This window comes from Neolamprologus brichardi, chromosome 20 (assembly GCF_056152115.1).
Source record: "Neolamprologus brichardi isolate AB-2024 chromosome 20, ASM5615211v1, whole genome shotgun sequence".
Lineage (NCBI taxonomy): Eukaryota > Metazoa > Chordata > Actinopteri > Cichliformes > Cichlidae > Neolamprologus > Neolamprologus brichardi.
In genome coordinates this window covers 28,613,465-28,631,658 of record NC_142123.1, presented here as the reverse complement: position 1 = coordinate 28,631,658, position 18,194 = coordinate 28,613,465, and the positions used below count along the sequence as shown (strand labels likewise).

The 18,194-nt window shown below is 40.0% G+C and overlaps 3 protein-coding genes across 3 annotated transcripts; 2 read left to right on the top strand and 1 right to left on the bottom strand.

The window, feature by feature from the left end:
• The first annotated feature begins 3,637 nt into the window (after positions 1-3,637).
• Positions 3,638-8,065, top strand: pink1 (PTEN induced kinase 1). Its single transcript, XM_006794042.3, has 8 exons — positions 3,638-4,121; positions 4,643-4,918; positions 5,044-5,147; positions 5,233-5,415; positions 5,600-5,763; positions 5,874-6,001; positions 6,259-6,489; positions 6,706-8,065. Exons 1-8 carry the CDS (start codon positions 3,768-3,770, stop codon positions 6,988-6,990), a joined length of 1,725 nt encoding a protein of 574 aa, XP_006794105.1. The 5' UTR covers positions 3,638-3,767; the 3' UTR covers positions 6,991-8,065.
• A 286-nt stretch (positions 8,066-8,351) lies between these two features.
• LOC102789989 (tubulin alpha-1B chain) lies at positions 8,352-11,152 on the bottom strand. The gene is made up of 4 exons (XM_006794043.2): positions 10,996-11,152; positions 9,806-10,028; positions 9,571-9,719; positions 8,352-9,477 (listed from the first exon to the last, which is right to left on the bottom strand). The coding sequence occupies exons 1-4, from the start codon at positions 10,996-10,998 to the stop codon at positions 8,497-8,499; spliced, it is 1,356 nt and encodes a 451-aa protein (XP_006794106.2). The 5' UTR covers positions 10,999-11,152; the 3' UTR covers positions 8,352-8,496.
• Positions 11,153-12,077: 925 nt separating this feature from the next.
• On the top strand, positions 12,078-15,282 carry agmat (agmatinase (putative)). The gene is made up of 7 exons (XM_006794044.2): positions 12,078-12,443; positions 12,851-13,053; positions 13,279-13,327; positions 13,748-13,943; positions 14,313-14,492; positions 14,641-14,725; positions 14,836-15,282. Exons 1-7 carry the CDS (start codon positions 12,139-12,141, stop codon positions 14,907-14,909), a joined length of 1,092 nt encoding a protein of 363 aa, XP_006794107.2. The 5' UTR covers positions 12,078-12,138; the 3' UTR covers positions 14,910-15,282.
• The last annotated feature ends 2,912 nt before the right edge of the window (positions 15,283-18,194 follow it).

Below are 18,194 nucleotides of genomic sequence, written 5' to 3'. Positions count from 1 at the left end.
GCGATTTTTTTCAAAAACAGTTAAATGAACATAATTTTCAGATGGGCCTGAAATGAATAAATATTAAGGTTAGGAATTTCTAAAAATGTTCCTGGAAATATGTCAATATTGCACCTATAATCAATTGATTGTCACTCTTTTTTCTGATAGGGAATAATAAGAGAAAGACTTGTTGCTATGATATCCTTTTTATTTTTTGTTATGACCTTAGCAGTATAATTAGTAACTGTGTTAATCATTCAAAGTGAATAGTACTATTGAAAAATCACCAATGTTGTTGTTTTTACATGAATCAATTTTCCTATTATGCCTGTTACTACAAGCTAACCCTCTTATATTTTATTTAAGCTTCACTGTAAATATGACAGTTTCAATTAGTGCAGCTTTAAGAACAATTTTACCAATGCACTGGGTCTATAAACTGACAAGTGATACTTGCTACTACGACCAGTATGGAATAAAAAGTTAACCCATCCACAGTGACAGTGAAGATGCTGATTGTCTGTATCATGCTTCTATCAGTCTCTTGTGTTCAAAGTCCAAAAAGTCCAAAAGTTGCTTAGAATATAAAAATCAACAAAGTGCTCAATTTTTCTTCACAAAGAAGAGCTGACCTTTATATGTTCATAAAACACATAGCAAACGGTTACATAATGCAGATAGACAAACAAACAAATATTTTAGTAATCTGTCAAAAACCTGTTTAAAACTCAAAATTATCGACTTCACTGAACTCGGGTCTTGTTTTAAACATAAAGAACTCCTTAGGAAAGTGTTTACTCGTGTTATAGAGCAACTTAGGGCAGCTGTGGCATTAACCTCACACTGGGTGCCTAATCAAGTTGTATCTAAACAACTAAATATAGAAGCTATCCTGCTGCACACTGAATAATTACAGCTTCTCTCTGGTGCTGGTTTCTGTTGTTAAGCTAAACCTAAACATTAATGCTCACATTCACACCTACGCCAGTTAACCTAACAAAGTTATAACATATCCTAAAAAGCTCTGATTAAAAATAATGGCATGCTGGGAAGTATATTACTGGGAAATTCATGTGAACCTGTTGAGGTTAACTATAATTTAACAGTGAAACATTATGACCACGAATAAGTTGAAAATAGTGCAATAAGTGTGTATGATACATGTACATCCTGGTCCAGTGGAAATGATTGTTAAATGAAGACTTTTATAAATCAGTGTCCTTGTTTGGCACAGTGACCCCATCTAGTTAGTTGGTTATGCATGTGCTAAACTAACAACAAACAACGAACGAACAAACAATGATCTACACAAAATGAAAATAAGGTTAAAAAAAGTGCTTTTAACCTTGGTGGGTTTTCAAACTATTTAAGAGAATATCTTAGTATCTGACCTCTCCCTCCTTTTTTCATCCGGCTCCTCCAACCTGCCTGTGTGCAGAGGACTGCAGGAGAAGCTGTGCGGCTGCTCACTGAGATTACAGCACTATATACAGCACTACAGTGTGTGTGTTTGTTGAAATAAATGGATTACACGGCGGTACTTTCCTGTTTCATATTGTGGCGGGTCAGGACTGTTTGGGTTTTGTTTGACAGCTACGTTCTGTTGTTCCAGGCGGCAGCGTTACGGTTGCCATGGTTACAGGGTGACTCTCTCTCTGCGTGTTTCCTGGGTGAGAGAGGCCTTTTTGTTGTTGTTGTGCTAAGCTAATAGGCATAATGCTACAGGTATAGCTCTAAAGAATGTAGCATCATAGGCAGTGTAGTCCGTGCTGCAGGGAGAATGGACTGCCATACACGTTATGTGTCTGTGAGCGAGGGAGGGAGAAAAAGGAAAAGTATGAGCTGTCATCAAGCAAAAACGGGAGCTGGAAGCATGTAAATATAATAATAACCACTGCAGCCAAGAAGAGTGCCTGACGAGCCCAGTTGTAAGTAAGCTATTAAGACTCGACTGTACACCGTGTTCGTGTTTTCCTCCAAAAACAATAAGTTCCGTTGGAGCAGCCTTTCAACGCCTCTCTCTGTCTCACAAGCAAAGTTGACCCAGACAACAAAGTAAAGCTATTTTTCGGCTAGGAGCCTGACACAGAACCCACCGAACTAGCCAGAGGTCCCTTTACTACGGTTCGGTGCCGCGGACCTTCAGTAACAGTAATAAATCACAGCAATAGTACATTCACGTAGTTGTAAACAGCCTGATAATATATTAAGTAATCCAAAGTATTCAGAGTACGTTACTCTCATTGAGTAACGTAACGGGATACGTTACAGAATACATTTTGGGGCCTGTATTCTGTAATGGAATACATTTTAAAAGTAACCTTCCCAACACTGTGTGTGTGTGTGTGTGTGATAATTATATTTAGGTGGTCATTTGAACTTGTAATATTATATGGTTAATTTTTTATTCATACTTTGGAAGAAAACAAAACGTATTGCTGAAGAAAAGAAGGCACACCCCTGTCAGGGGCATTCTCTCTGCTTTTTTTTTTTGTTTGTTTACAGTAAGGTGACTGGATCCTACCCAATGGAACTTCAGAGATAAACTATACATGCTACAGGTTTGGCATTGATCACGTGATCAAGCAAATGCTACCATTTGTCCAATTTTTCTATAAGCATTAATGGAAGCTAAATTTGATTTAATTTTAGTAGTGATGAATTAATGATTAAAATATCTCTTATTTGAGCCACACATTTCTTGTGAGATCATACATTTTATCTCCAAAAGTTGATTCTGTTCATCTGGACGTAGCGTGGGAGAAACATTTCGTAACTCATCCAAATGATGAACAGAATCAACTTTTGGAGATTTACTTACCTGGATGATTGAGCATGCATCAAGACAACATACATTTTAAATAAAAGATGGATATAGCCACCTTGATGTTTAGAGAAGTCAGGTTGTGAAGTTTCAGGCTGAGCATTTTCGCCAGTTTATATCAGGACTGTGAAACTGAGGGACACTGCACACTCACTGGCCAACATGTCAGTGACATGGTAAAGCTTCACCCTCCTTTTGACTCTAGTGAGACCAGAATTCACTAAATTAACATGATGTATCCAACATACAACAAAACTATGAACTGAAACACTTACAACAGCAAACCTAATTAGCAGGCTTCATTTATAAACTGTACAGTTGTAATGCACAGATACAGATATTCACTAATTAGTGCAAAGTAATAGATTCTTGGGTGGTCTGTACCACATAGGCAAGCCATAATTTTTGTCAGTTTTCTAATAAAATAAGTATCCACATGGGTAGTTGGATGACTTTTTAAAAGAAAAAAAAGAATAGAAACAAACAGAAAAGAAAAGAAAAAAAATCTACATCACCTTGAGTAGTTAAGGAGGGAGAAACTATTCAAACATTTTTGTGTCAGGCTGTAAACAACCTTTTAAATGCCATTGGGGACTGGGTTGTTATACATTTTTTTTAAAATATACAGTTTGCGTGTTGACGTTTGTAAACTAGATCCAGAAGACTAGACTAGAGTAGAGACAAATGTGCTCGGCAGCCCCGCATAAATTGAACCTCTGGTGATCCTGTTGTTGTGACATGATTAATAAATGCATTTGTGCTTATACCCTGATACGTCCCCTGATCGCTAAACGCCACCCTCCGGTAAACGAAAAGAAGACAGTCTAAAGGTTTGCGCATGCTCAGCAGCAGCAGTTATTGTTTTGTTTACATAACGCTGTCCTTTCGAGAGCTAGGTGTAGAGAGCTAGGCAGAAGTAAAACTCCGTGGTAGCAGCTTAAGTTACCTGTCCGGGTAAATTATGTCTGTGAAACACGCTATTAGCCGGGGACTCGAGTTGGGCCGGTCGGTCTTTCAGCTCGGTCTCCTGAAATCCGGTGGCCGACTCGCAGCAAAGCTCCGAGCTGACCGTTTCCGTGCAGGCCCGTCGGTCCGCACCGCTCAGCCTCAGGCTTTCCTGCCGTCTCGGTACCGCTATTACCGCACTTCTCTGAAAGGCCTGGCAGCTCAGCTTCAGTCCGCCGGCTTCAGGAGGTTTGCTGGCGGGTCCCCGCGTAACAGAGCTGTATTTTTGGCTTTCGGTCTCGGTGTGGGGCTTATCGAACAACAGCTGGAGGATGACAGAAAGAGTGCTTCAACATGCCAGGAGATCCAGGTATGGTATCTAAAAGTAGGTCACAGTAGGGTACTTAAGCGACATTTAAGTCGTTAAGTGTAGTAGCTTCTGACAAACTGGTTTGTTAGTAGTCGTTTTTCTTTTAGTCTTTATTTTCATGGTTATTTGCCGGATTGTTTTTTTTTTTTTAACTGAAAGTTTGTTTATTTGTATCTTCACTAATTCTGCATATTGTTTTTACATTTATTAATGTTTTGTTGATACGGTAATGCATAGACACAAGATTTGTGTACGTTCTTTAATTTGTCTGCTGTCTGCCTGAATGGATAACTTGGTTGCAATCTTGCATTAATTTACTTTTTATTATTTTAATATGTCTCAAGCCGCATCTATAACAAGTGTAGGTACATTTGGGGGATTTAAAAAGTTGTTGTATACAGTCTGTTGATTGTTTTTCCTTTTTTTTCTTGACTAAATTTGTTTATAGCACGTGATTGATATGAACATATCTTTGTGTAGCTTATTATTATTATTATTATTATTATTGCTTTCCCCTGCAGGCTGTTTTTAGAAAGAAGAAATTCCAGAGTCCACTTAAGCCATTCACCTCTGGATATAAACTGGAGGATTACATTCTAGGGAACCAGATTGGGAAAGGCTCCAATGCAGCTGTGTATGAGGCTGCAGCTCAGTTTGCTCCTCCAAAGCAAAGTGCCAGAAAATGCTCCCTGGTGCAGATAAAAGAAGGTGAAGTGGAAACTGAGGCACCTCGATCTCTGACATGCTGCTCACTAAGGAACTTCCCTTTTGCTATTAAGATGATGTGGAACTTTGGGGTGGGTAGTATACTAATGGTTTGATGATGATTTCACATCTGTTTTAGGTTTTAACCCTCTGTATGAAAACAAACGAAAAAGAGCCACACATCAGTACCGACGGGTATTTTGCTATTTGTTTGCAGGCTGGGTCATCAAGTGAGGCCATCTTAAAGTCTATGTCTCAGGAGCTGGTCCCTGCAGGTCCTCAGGCCTTAAAGCAGGAAATAGAAGAAATTACTCTGGATGGGTAAGTTCTTTTTATTCCTGCCTCAGAGTGGTGACCTAAGGATAGAAAACATACTAATGAATGGCTGTGATTTCTCTACATGCAGACATTTTGGAGTCCTCCCCAAAAGAGTGTCAACACACCCTAATGTAATCCGAGTGTACCGGGCTTTTACTGCAGATGTTCCATTGCTACCAGGTGCTCAGGAGGAATATCCAGATGTTTTGCCACCCAGGCTTAACCCTGCAGGCCTGGGCAACAATCGCACTCTTTTCCTGGTCATGAAGAAGTAAGACTTACCTTCCTACCTACCTCAGTCCAACCCAGTATGTGTGCTAGAAACATTGTAAAAAAAAAAAAAAAGTCACTGTCTTTGTTTTTAGAGATTTTCATTATTTTGTTGGGGGTTTTTTTATAGTGTACTTGTCAGGTCATTTTTATTCAGTAACTTCACAGATTTTTTTGTGTCATAGCTATCCATGCACACTGAGGCAGTACCTGGAAATGTCCACACCAAGCCGCAGGCAGGGCACTCTGATGGTGCTGCAGCTCCTTGAGGGGATTGACCATTTGTGCAGAGAGGGTGTCGCTCACAGGGATCTAAAATCAGACAACGTGCTGTTGGAATTCGACTCAGGTCCAAACAAAATTCTGTCAATAACAGAACAGTTTAAAGCCAAATGTAAACTATGCCAACTTGAGGTCTGTTTGGGTCACCGGTGTTATATTGATTTCTCCTTTATGCAGATGGTTGCCCCCGTTTAGTGATTTCTGACTTTGGATGCTGTCTGGCCCAGAGCGATTCTAGTCTGCAGCTGCCCTTCAACAGCATTTGGGTCAGCAAAGGAGGGAATGCTTCACTTATGGCTCCAGAGGTAGGCTTAAAAATTTCGTTATTGTAACTGAGTAGCCACAGTTGCTGCGCCGTCTCTTATTGGTGACTAATTTTGTGACTTTTGCCTCCACTCTGGTTATAACCAGAGGTGACACTTGGATACCATTCAAGTAACCTAATTGTGTCTTTGTGTTTTGAAATGAATCATTAAGATAAATAAGAATTCATATAAATAGATCATTTGCAGTTAACCAGATATTTAATCACTTTAATTTCTCATGATTATTCTGCCATCAGGTGGCCACTGCAGTTCCAGGATGTGGTGTGGTGCTTGACTACAGCAAGGCAGATGCCTGGGCCGTGGGCGCCATTTCCTACGAGATATTTGGACAGCAAAATCCATTCTATCGAGCAGTGGGACTGGAGAGCAGGAATTACCAGGAGAAGCAGCTTCCTCCTCTACCCTCCAGTGTTCCAGCTGATGTGCAGTTCGTGATACGCTTACTTCTCAGGAGGAACCCAAACAAGGTAAAGAAGTGGCTGTGTTTAGTTTAATATTTAAGTTTTCAGTAAAAGAGAGCTAAAACAATATAGTTTCATTTATTAAACCGAAACATTGAACTAAAAAAAAGTCACAATTCTCTCAACACTAAGGGGAATTGTGAAGTTAACATTTTCTGTAGATTTACCTGAGAAGGCATCTCTACTATTCCACTACTGAAACATGTTCTTCATACTCTGCAGCGCCCCACTGCCCGTGTGGCAGCTAACATGCTACATCTGAGCCTCTGGGGTCGGAAGGCTCTGGCTAACCAGGACAGTGTGGGCATGAGGAAGCTGGCTGATTGGTTGCTCTGCCAGTCTGCTGTGGTTCTCCTTAAGGGCTGTCAGGGGCCCAGTGGGAACAAAGTGGAGGCGGAGCTTCAGAGGGGTTTCCTGGCTAACTTAGAGCTGGAGGACCTGCGCACTGCTGTAGGCTTCCTCCTCTATGGGCGAGAGCAGAGCCAGGCCTGCGTGCTGTCTGTCTAGATTTACTCAAACACGTAGCTGAGAGTCACTGATATGGATAAACTGGGGCTTAAAATTGCTTTCAATACTCAGACTTCTGTATGTGTGGTATTTATTGTTTTAGCTGTAACATCTAATGGCTGTGGGTATTGTTTGATTATTTATCATGAATTGCCAAGTGGTGTAATTCTCCCTTTTCAAGAACCCGACCCTCAAACCTGTGTCCTCTAATGCTGCTAATGTTACTTATCTGCATTTCTCACATACTTGTGAATATGTTTCACTTGCCATCATCACTGTATCAGCAGGAATTCAAGCACTTCAAACATTCAAGTGTTATTGGTACCCATCATACAAAAATGCAGTTTGTCTCACACATGCAATGCATTGTGGATTACTGAGACAGCTGCTGGGGAGTGATTGTGTTTAATTTTTCCCAACATTTGAGTTGCTTCGCAGCAAGAAATTCTATTATGTGAGTGGATATTTTGTTTTCCAAATTATGATACACTTTTTCAAATCAGCCTGTGGGGAAAAAACCAAACAAAAACTCACATTCATGCAGTTATTTTTGCAACTATGAAAAATTTTTGTACCAGTAAATGTGGAGGTCAATACAGATAAAGTTAGACTCTACTGTGTAGGGTAAGACCAAGTGAAAGGTTCACAAGTAGGAAACAGTCCATAAAGTTGCCCCTTGAAGATCTGGTTGCCGTGTGTTGCAGTCAATTGTACACTGATATTTCACAGCTAAGGAACATAGACCTGTCCTAAATGCTAGAACATATGAATCACATTGATCCTGATGTGTCATGCATGAGTAATCTGATCTGACTTTGTTCCACATTGTTGCTGTTTGCACTTTATGCTCATGTTTTGCACCTGTTCAGAGCTGTGGTTTTCAGCTAATATAATATACAGATTTCATAATAATTGAAATATTGGGACTTAATCCTTCATATTAGGATAATCTACTGTCAAAAAGAATGAAAGGGATGCATGTATATGGCTTCCTACAAAAGATTATAAGATGGATTTTAGATATATGTTGATTTTTTTGCAGTGTTTCAGAATAAAAGTGTTAAAGAGCCCTGAAGTGGTTGTTCAAGTTCTTTCCTTTGTCTTTAGATATTTTCAAAATAAATAACTCGTATTGGTGATATAGTAATATCCATACTTTTTTTTTTTAAATTTTGATGATGAATATTATTAGCACTGTTTGTGAAATAACAAGTTGCGGCCTGATCTTAAATGTCTTTTTCTTGGAGTTCCAAAGCAGATTTCACGTGGATTTTTCCATGTGATCTTGGACAAACTAAAATTGTTTCTCTAAAAATCCCTCACAACTTAAAGGTTATGCAAAAAAAAGTTTGATACAAGACTTCATTTTTCAGAAACTTTATTTAAGACAGAGCCATATTAGCATTTTAATAATTTATACTCTGAACAAACTCAAACAGGTAATAAATAGACTGGAATGTATTTAGGAACACACTGAAGTTTCCTGTATAATCCCTCGTGACCCTTTCAGTACTCCTCTCCTTCCTCTTCTCCTTCACCCTCAATAGAATCAACTCCCACCTCCTCATAATCCTTCTCCAGAGCTGCCATGTCCTCTCTGGCCTCGGAGAACTCTCCCTCCTCCATACCCTCACCCACGTACCAGTGAACAAAGGCACGCTTAGCGTACATCAGATCGAACTTGTGGTCGAGCCGAGCCCAGGCCTCTGCAATAGCAGTTGTGTTGCTCAGCATGCACACAGCCCTCTGGACCTTGGCCAGATCTCCACCAGGAACCACAGTGGGGGGCTGGTAGTTGATGCCAACCTTGAAACCAGTGGGGCACCAGTCCACAAACTGGATGGAGCGCTTAGTTTTGATGGTGGCAATGGCAGCGTTGACATCTTTGGGTACCACATCACCACGGTACAAAAGGCAACAGGCCATGTACTTGCCGTGGCGAGGGTCACATTTCACCATCTGATTGGCTGGCTCAAAGCAGGCGTTTGTGATCTCAGCCACTGAGAGCTGCTCGTGGTAAGCCTTCTCGGCAGAGATGACTGGAGCATAGGTGGCCAGGGGGAAGTGGATACGGGGATATGGCACCAAGTTGGTCTGGAACTCTGTCAGATCAACATTGAGGGCACCATCAAAGCGGAGGGAAGCAGTGATGGAGGACACAATCTGACTGATCAGCCTGTTCAGGTTGGTGTAAGTAGGACGCTCGATATCGAGGTTCCTACGACAGATATCATAGATGGCCTCGTTATCTACCATGAATGCACAGTCAGAGTGCTCTAGGGTGGTGTGGGTGGTCAGGATGGAGTTGTAGGGCTCCACCACAGCGGTGGACACCTGGGGAGCTGGGTAGATGGAGAACTCCAGCTTGGACTTCTTGCCGTAGTCGACAGACAGACGCTCCATCAGCAGGGAGGTGAAACCAGAGCCGGTGCCACCGCCGAAGCTGTGGAAAACCAGGAAGCCCTGAAGACCAGTGCACTGATCAGCCTGAGGAGAGAGAGGGAGAGACAGCAACCAGATAAGAGATATACCCATCAGTTAGGTCATTTATCCAGGCTTCTTCTGCTCTGATTTACCCACCAGTTTACGAATCCTGTCCAGAACCAAGTCAATGATTTCTTTGCCAATGGTGTAGTGTCCACGGGCGTAGTTGTTAGCAGCATCCTCCTTGCCAGTGATCAGCTGCTCAGGGTGGAACAACTGGCGGTAGGTCCCAGTGCGCACCTCATCTACAAAAAACCACCATTAAGAAATTATGTAAGGGTTTTAACAAATTAAAGAGGCAACAGCGATAAGTTTATTTCTAGAAGTTTACCGATGACAGTGGGCTCTAAGTCGACAAAAACAGCTCTGGGGACGTGCTTTCCAGCTCCAGTCTCACTGAAGAAGGTGTTGAAAGAATCGTCTCCACCACCAATGGCTTTGTCACTGGGCATCTGACCGTCTGGCTGGATCCCATGTTCCAGGCAGTAAAGCTCCCAGCAGGCATTGCCAATTTGGACACCAGCTTGACCAACGTGGATGGAAATACACTCACGCTAGTGTAAGGGGAAAAAAAGATTTGGATTAAAAACAAAGACGAGTCTTCCACTTGCTGAAGATAACCAGTTTTCAGAACAGTTTTTGCTAATTAAAAAAAGGAGGGATAAAACACATTAATCGGGCTCACAAATGAAACAATCACTGTATTTTAAATTGCCTTTAACACAACTGCTTAAATTACATTTTCCCTACCTTGCACAAGAAACCGTTAATAATACATTTTCTATATTCTATTATAACATTTGGATTGAGTCTCAGTCTGCCATTTATTTTACAGAAGCCCATGCATTTTGTGCTGCGACATAAAACTGCCTACTGCAGGATTACTGTAGACAGAGAGGATTATCTAGGTCAGACATGTTGCAGTGTGCTGGCTCTTTAAAAAGACATTCAGATCATCCAATGGGGTTATATGTAACACAATTTGTGCTGTATTTGATTTTATAGTATATTTTTAAGCATATATGATATTAGGGATGGCTTAGTTTTATATAACACACAAACACAATATGGTGTATTATGTCACTGACATAATTATTTGTAGAAAAGAGGACACTGCATTTATGTAACATCCATTTACATACACGTTGTGTTAAATGGCTGGAGATCGTGTTCAGAAATTGATAAGGGAGCCAATGGAAGGCAAGTGGACAAGTCTAGTGATCAAGACTAAGATGATTTACAGGAGTTGTGTAGGATAAGGATCAGGCTCTTCCATATGAACGTAATTCATCATTTAAGTACGAACTTAACGAACTGACGACATCTCACACTATTTCTATTCGCAATTAAAACGATGTATGATCACAGTAAGCTGCGGAATACTGCATGGCAACAAGCACGGTTGCAGTAATTTGGAAAGAAACAGATCTGAAAAAACGACCTAGTTTAATTTCCACATCTGTTAGACTTAAACAGTAACAAATAAGCATCTCAAATGTTAAAAATTAAAGTCTCGCTTACCATAATTGCTTGTCGGTATTATGCAATGTAATGAGACAAGCCAGAGGAGTGTCTGCGACTGAGGTGCTCGGTGTCTGAGGCTGTTGTGATGACGATCTTCGCTCTGCCTCTTCAGGAGGACAGGTGAAGTGCACAAACTGAAAACCCTTCTCCGCCTGGCGCAGTAATTGTTCCCATTCAGAACCTCCAATGTGCGATAAGAGGCTTTCGGGAGCTAATTCCTCCTCCGCTAAGGCGTGAGTCGGTAGGATTATGCAGGACAATATAATACAGGACTGTGCAAAAAGAGAGCAGAATTTCATAAAATCTGGTAGAAGGCAAGACCCTCGGATGTCCTTTTTCTAATAAATTAAAAAAAAAAAAAAAGGTATTCGCTTTGCTTGTGTAAATCAATGCAATTAGCCAGAAACCTGATATATTGAGTAAAGCCACGGCATCACAATGAAAGCTATATTGTTTGGAGATCCGAGAGAATAAAATAAAAAAGGCTTAATTCAGGAAAATGACAAATATTTCAGCCGTTGAACTCCACTTATGTGGTCGTTTACATTGAACAAATGGCTTGGCTGACGTAGAAAGCTTTGAAATTACAAATTTGGCTTCCTGTTAAATTTCAATCTTATCACAGCTGTAATATTGCATTTTTCCCTATATATTTTCTTCTACATTCTACTTTAATGAAGTCATTGGCAAAAATCATAGAACTGTCGATCGAGAGTATTATAACTACTTTATATATATTCTTCATAGTTTTGTTTATCAATCATTCATAACGCTGTTCCTTCTCTTCCTGATAGACGGTCACAGCTGGTTACTCCCTAGATTACTCAATTGCAGACTCGTGCTGCTTTCAGGGCTCCGAATCATTCTGTGACTTATAAGACCTGTAAGAAAAGTAATGAATTAATCAGTCGCCTAATAAAGATGTGCATTGCTTAACCTGTATAATAAGAATCAATTTGTGCATCCAATATCACAGTGTGTACAGTGCAAATTAATAAATTAAATAAATACTGTTCAACTATACTTTTTCATTACGCTGCTCGACGCAAAACAAAATATTACGAGCATACAACAAAGCACTAAAGTGGCAGAAGTCCTTTAAAGGCATGCTGACACAACTTTACGCTCAAGTTAGCAGGCATGTCTTCGCTTCGGATAAACTTGCATTTAAGTCGTACCATTACCGCTGCAGCAGCGGACTTTTTCGCCTTGCAGCCACGACAGACCTTGGCTCTTTGCAGCGACAGACGAGGCCTTTGCATAAATCCGAACAGACAGTGCTCAGGGAAACGCTACAATGTACCACCGAGCGCCGAGTTTGTTGCCAGGGTGGCCGGGATCCCCACCATGGCCAAATTACCTTACCAGGACACCGCAGAAGGGCTTGATGCAGCGTTTGTTGGCGTCCCAATTGATACCGGGACCTCGAACCGACCTGGCGCAAGGTAGTGTTTTTCTCTGCAGCTAATATTTAAACGTATGGGCCTGCTGCTCCGTAGACTGTCATTGGATGCATGCATAACAAAGCTGCTGTTTTCAGGCGTTTAAAGATAGATTTAAGTTTCACTTTAGCAATAAGTGACTAAATTAATCTTATCCTCATGTTGTGCAAAACTTCACAGACCATCTTGTACACAATTGAGACATATATAGGCAACTGAAATCCTCAGCTGCAGGGAATGTACAAAAGCTGAAACGTCCAAATTCATTTTTGACCACCCAATACCTTACTGTGTACAGTAAGCACTATTTTCATGCCATCAAGGTTAAAAATTGTCACAATAAAAAAAAAGCAAAATCCAAGCAGCAGCCATTGTGCTTGAACAATCATAGCTGTCATTCTGGTTCACAGGTTTGGCCCACGACAGATCAGAGTTGAGTCGGCCATGCTGAGGGCTTACAACAGTGGCACCAGGGCAGCACCTTATGAGTCCCTCATGGTTGCTGATATTGGGGATGTGAACGTTAATTTATATGACCTGAAAGACACTTGCAAACGCATCAGGGAGGCCTACAGAAAGATCCTGGCCACTGGCTGCATCCCACTAACTATGGGTGAGAAGAAAACTGATCTCTAGGGGTGAAGAAAACGCTCTAAAAGTGCCCTTGCTCAAATGATTGTTATTCAGACAGTTGCACAGATAGTCAAGGATAGCTCAGTAAATATTTAACAAAGCACAGTGTTGTAATACATGTTCAATTATAAGCCATTTAGATAGTTCTATAAACCAAAGAGAAGATTTGATCAAAGGTCGGATTTTAAGGAAGTTTTGTCTGCAGGTGGGGATCACACTATTGCTTACCCAATCCTGCAAGCCGTTGCTGAGAAGTAAGTGTGCTTTATTCCTAGGAACTATATGTGATGCTAATTATTTGAAGTTGAGACTGCTGATACAGTACTACCTTTTTACACACTTTAGGATACAATAAACATTGTTTTGATCTGTGTTGAACTGTGTGACTTAACACGGCTATTAAGCATTTTTCCCTCAAACTTCCAAAACTGTACAGCCTACAAATCCAAAAATGCACGATTCAGGCGTCGCTTGAGTTATGCATTCTTGTATTTGCTGACTTTACAATCTGAGAATGCAATCAAATTAAAGAATACTGTTTTGTGTGAATTGGGTTTACTGAGAATGCAGGAAAAGTCCTCAGTTAATATATATGTAGCTGCCACTGATGAACATGAACTTCCTCTTTAACCATTTTATACCCCCATGCCCTTGTTCCTGTGATAATTTGTTAGGCATGGCCCAGTGGGTTTGATCCATGTGGATGCTCATGCTGACACCAGTGATGTGATATTGGGGGAGAAAATAGGCCATGGGACTCCATTCAGACGATGTGTGGAGGAAGGATTACTGGACTGCAAGAGAGTGGTCCAGATTGGCCTTCGGGGTTCAGGCTATTCTCCCGACTCATATGAATGGAGTCTGGCACAGGTACTCTGCTAGGTTACCGTTTCATGTGTGTAAAGCATGCTTATGTTTAGCATATATTTTTTGGCGTTGTATAAATAAACCTTTACTTGCTTGTTCCCCATAGGGAAATGCCTCCAATAAATTCAACATAATGGTTTTGGCATTTTGTCTGGGGAGTAAATGCTGTATAACTGGATTAATATAAAGCTGCAAGAATCTATGCTAATAATTGGTATATTTTATATCTTTTTTGTGCTTGTTTTTTGACAACAAGATGCAAATGCATTCATCTAGAACAAGGGCATATTATGGCACTGACTCGGAGATGCCATATGTCTCAAAATAATTTTCTCATAACAAGGCTACTATGTTTTTTTCCTACTTCCCTAGGGCTTCCGTGTTGTGCAAGTGGAAGAGTGTTGGTTCAAATCACTTGCGCCTTTAATGGATGAGGTCAGGAATCAGATGGGCAAAGGTCCAGTATACCTCAGTTTTGACATTGATGCTCTTGACCCTGGCTTTGCTCCTGGAACAGGCACACCTGAGATAGCAGGGCTCACTCCCATACAGGTAATCAAAGTGCTAAAGACACCTCAAAGTTTACTATACTAGTTACTAGCTATATATAAAAAAACTACATACACCAGGCAAGGAAATGTTGTCTTTTCTGCTGCATTATTAATTCCTTTTTTCAATCAATTGTCACGATTGGATTTAGGGAGTTGAGATTATTCGGGGATGCCGTGGTCTGAACCTTGTTGGATGTGATCTAGTGGAGGTGTCACCACCCTACGACACCACAGGTGCTTTTTTAACATTTAAATTGTTTTGAAATTTCAATTTTCTTTCTAATGTATTTTTTCCCTCTTGGCCTCTTATTCATTTCATTTTTTTTCTTCCATTCTGTCAACAGGAAACACTGCATTGACTGGGGCCAACCTCCTCTTTGAAATGTTATGTGTTCTCCCAAAAATTAAGTACTATTGATAGCATAGAAGAGAATAAAATGTGAAGTTTTGGAAAAACTCGGACAATCAAATTTTGGCACAGTCATGCTTTTCACTCTTGAATGACACTAAAATATCTGAGGGTAATTACTGTCTTATAAATTGCGAACAAAATGATGAGTATGCCGCAGTGGACACAAGTTTTGATTCTGTAAGTATCGGCTTCATTAGGAAATCCTGCACTCATTCAACAGCGCAGTGCTGCAGTTGAGTTTTAAGACCATGACAACTTAGTGCCGTTTGGGTGTACAGAAATGTGAAATTCAGTATTCACCAATGTGCATTTAAGGCAAGAAAGACAAACCGGTCAGTGATTTAAACTAACTGCTGCTTTTAGTAAATACATAAGGAAATATTATTTTTGAAGTGTCTTTATTTACCTTGACTGCTGAAAACAAGTTTCTTCCTTCTGATATCACAATCCAGTCATAGTGCCTGGCACTCTTCCATTGATTATGCTGTTGTACAAACTCAGTATATACTGCACAGGAGCATTTCATTTCTTAAAAGGCTTTTATTTCAACCTTTCAGAAAAATATTACATGTCTGTGGTTTCAAAATTCACAATATAAAAACTGGTTACTAATTCATGTTTTTTCTAATGCTTGACATGTGTGTTCTCCAGGTGTTAACACACATATCATCCTGGCACACTTTGGGCCCTGTAGTGCCAATTGAGCATTGTTTAAATGGCCCAGCATACCTGACTATTGTTGCTGACCATGTCCATCATTTTATCACCAGTGTGCACATCTTCTGATGACTGCTGCAAGAAGGATGGCTCAAAATGCCACAACACTCAAATCATCCTAATCTAGTTCCTTGAACAGAAGGTGACCTTCACGAAGTCTATTGTAACTATTGCAAATGACCACTTTAAAAATGTCAAAGTCTGGCTTAGATGCAAAATATGAAGGAAGGAGGGATGACTCAAGGCTTGCACAGTACTGTATTTTATTAGCATTATATAACAGCAGCTATTATAAGAGGGAAGCATTGTACTGAAATGTAGGCCTTGGACACCTTTATATAACTCAAAAAAAAAAAGACAATATTTTTTTTCAACCAACCTTATTTTTCCTCTTCTTTTACCCGTCTTCATTTCCTATCTTTTCCCTTTCTTGAAGGGCAGCATAGTGTCACCGGGATTAATACTGCTGTCTCATCAGTCTCCTGGGTGTTTCTGTGTGTAGTTGTGTCCCCCATGCTTGCATGGGTTTATAATTTTCTCCAACCTCTCTGGATGGGTTGTGATTATGGGTTATTCTTCAAGCACTGCTAACTTTAATCTCAGTCTGGCGACACATTATTGGCCATATTTTGTTGACAAAAATGATAGAACAGACACAGTGCCTATAAAATCAGCCAAACTGTATAATTTGTATGTGTATATACGTGTGTGTGTGTGTGTGTGTGTGTGTGTGTGTGTGTGTATATATATATATATATATATATATATATATATATATATATATATATATATATATGCAATCTTATTTGTATAGCACCTTTCTAGACAGAATCACAAAGTGCTGCACATAAGATAACAAATAAGAAAGGGGTAAAACAGACAATATAAAAATATCTATCTATCTATCTATCTATCTATCTACAGACTGTAATTTTGTAGGATTATCAGAGTTGCAATATATATTTTTACTTATTGCTTGGTACTTCTTTTAATATTTTGTCATTTTTAAAATGAACTTGAGTTCTCTTAGCAAAATATTTACTATATAAAGTCTTGATGTCTTTGTGACATGTAGCTTTTTACATGCAGATAATCAACTTTAACCTGCAAAGTGACTCTGGAGTTACTCTCATTTCCCATCTTTCTAATATACCAACAGCATTTTTTAACAAAAACGCTGCGTGGGACTTATCTGGTGCAATCGAAGCAGAGGGCAGGGAAAGATATGACATACATAATATGATGAAATGAAAAAGATTGGGACGAGCTCCCTGTGTGTGCTCCAACTTCTTTCTTCTTTCAGCATAACTTCATTTGCATCAGGCTCCAAGGGGCGTTGACCCTTGCTGAGAGAGGAATCATTTCATTTTTTCTGGCTGGTCTGTTTGTTTTTGGCAGCTGCTTTCTGCAGCTGAACAGTCCAGCTTCACTGTATCACAGTTACAGTAATATCACAATACATAGTAACAAACAACACTGCTAAGCTACAGGTTTTAAAGGGTCGGACACAAAAAAAAAAGAGAGACTTGATCTTAACTTCTGAATAGTTTTATATCCATTGTTTATTTACTTCTCCAACTACAAAATAAAACTCTCAAAGGCATGAAATTACATACAACATTTATATATTCTCCTGGCATTATGCTTCATAAACATGCTGCTGAAACAGTAGTAAACTTTATTGAACACCAACACATGTTCGGAATTCACAGAGGACTCGTTTGGCGTTTCCAACACGGCCACAAAACAGACAACTATTCTAAACAGTTTGTTGAAAGTTAAGTTGACTTTGAGGCCAATAATAATGGGTTAAGACATTTTTTACTTAACTTTTTCACATGATTTTTCCAGAACTTTTCTGCTGACTGCAAGCAAGGGAGTAGTCCCTAAATCACACCACTGTGGTCAGTGAGATGCCTCTTATAAACATTCATAGTCAGACCAGTCAGACCCAGAAATAAGCTCCCTCTTGTATCCAAGAGGCTAGAGGGGTCTACAGAGCACTGGTACAAATTCCTGCTCTTGGAATAACTGCAGCACTTTAGGTGTTATTTATCCTCTATGGTGTAGCATTTAGTTTATGTAATGGTGGTGTTTGTGGTATTACAGTATAATAAAAGGGTTCACTGAGTAAAAGTTTGGAAGTTTATCATAACTTTCAGCAGTGTTTCCAACACTTTTGGTATGCGACCTCTGACAACATAAAACAACTCAAATCCCTTATCCCTCCTTGCATGTGTCTCAAACGTGTGATTAGGCGCTGCTGGCTCTGCTGTGAGGTCTCTGGTGTATCTACCCTTCCACACCTTGTTTTGTTTTCTTTTGACATCTTTTTGATATTCCAAGATGAGACACAGAATTGATTTTTTTAGAAGACTGCTTTTGTACAGTAAATGAATCGACTGGATAGGAGCTCAGAGGTGTCAAATTCGCTAGATGCCAACCAAACTTGATGAGCCCATCTTGTTCATCTACTTTTAGTCTATTTTCATGAGCAAACTGGAGCAGCCCATCTCTGTCCCTATTCAGGGTTTAGCTTTTAATTGGCAACAGCTGCCCTCTCAAACCTCAGAG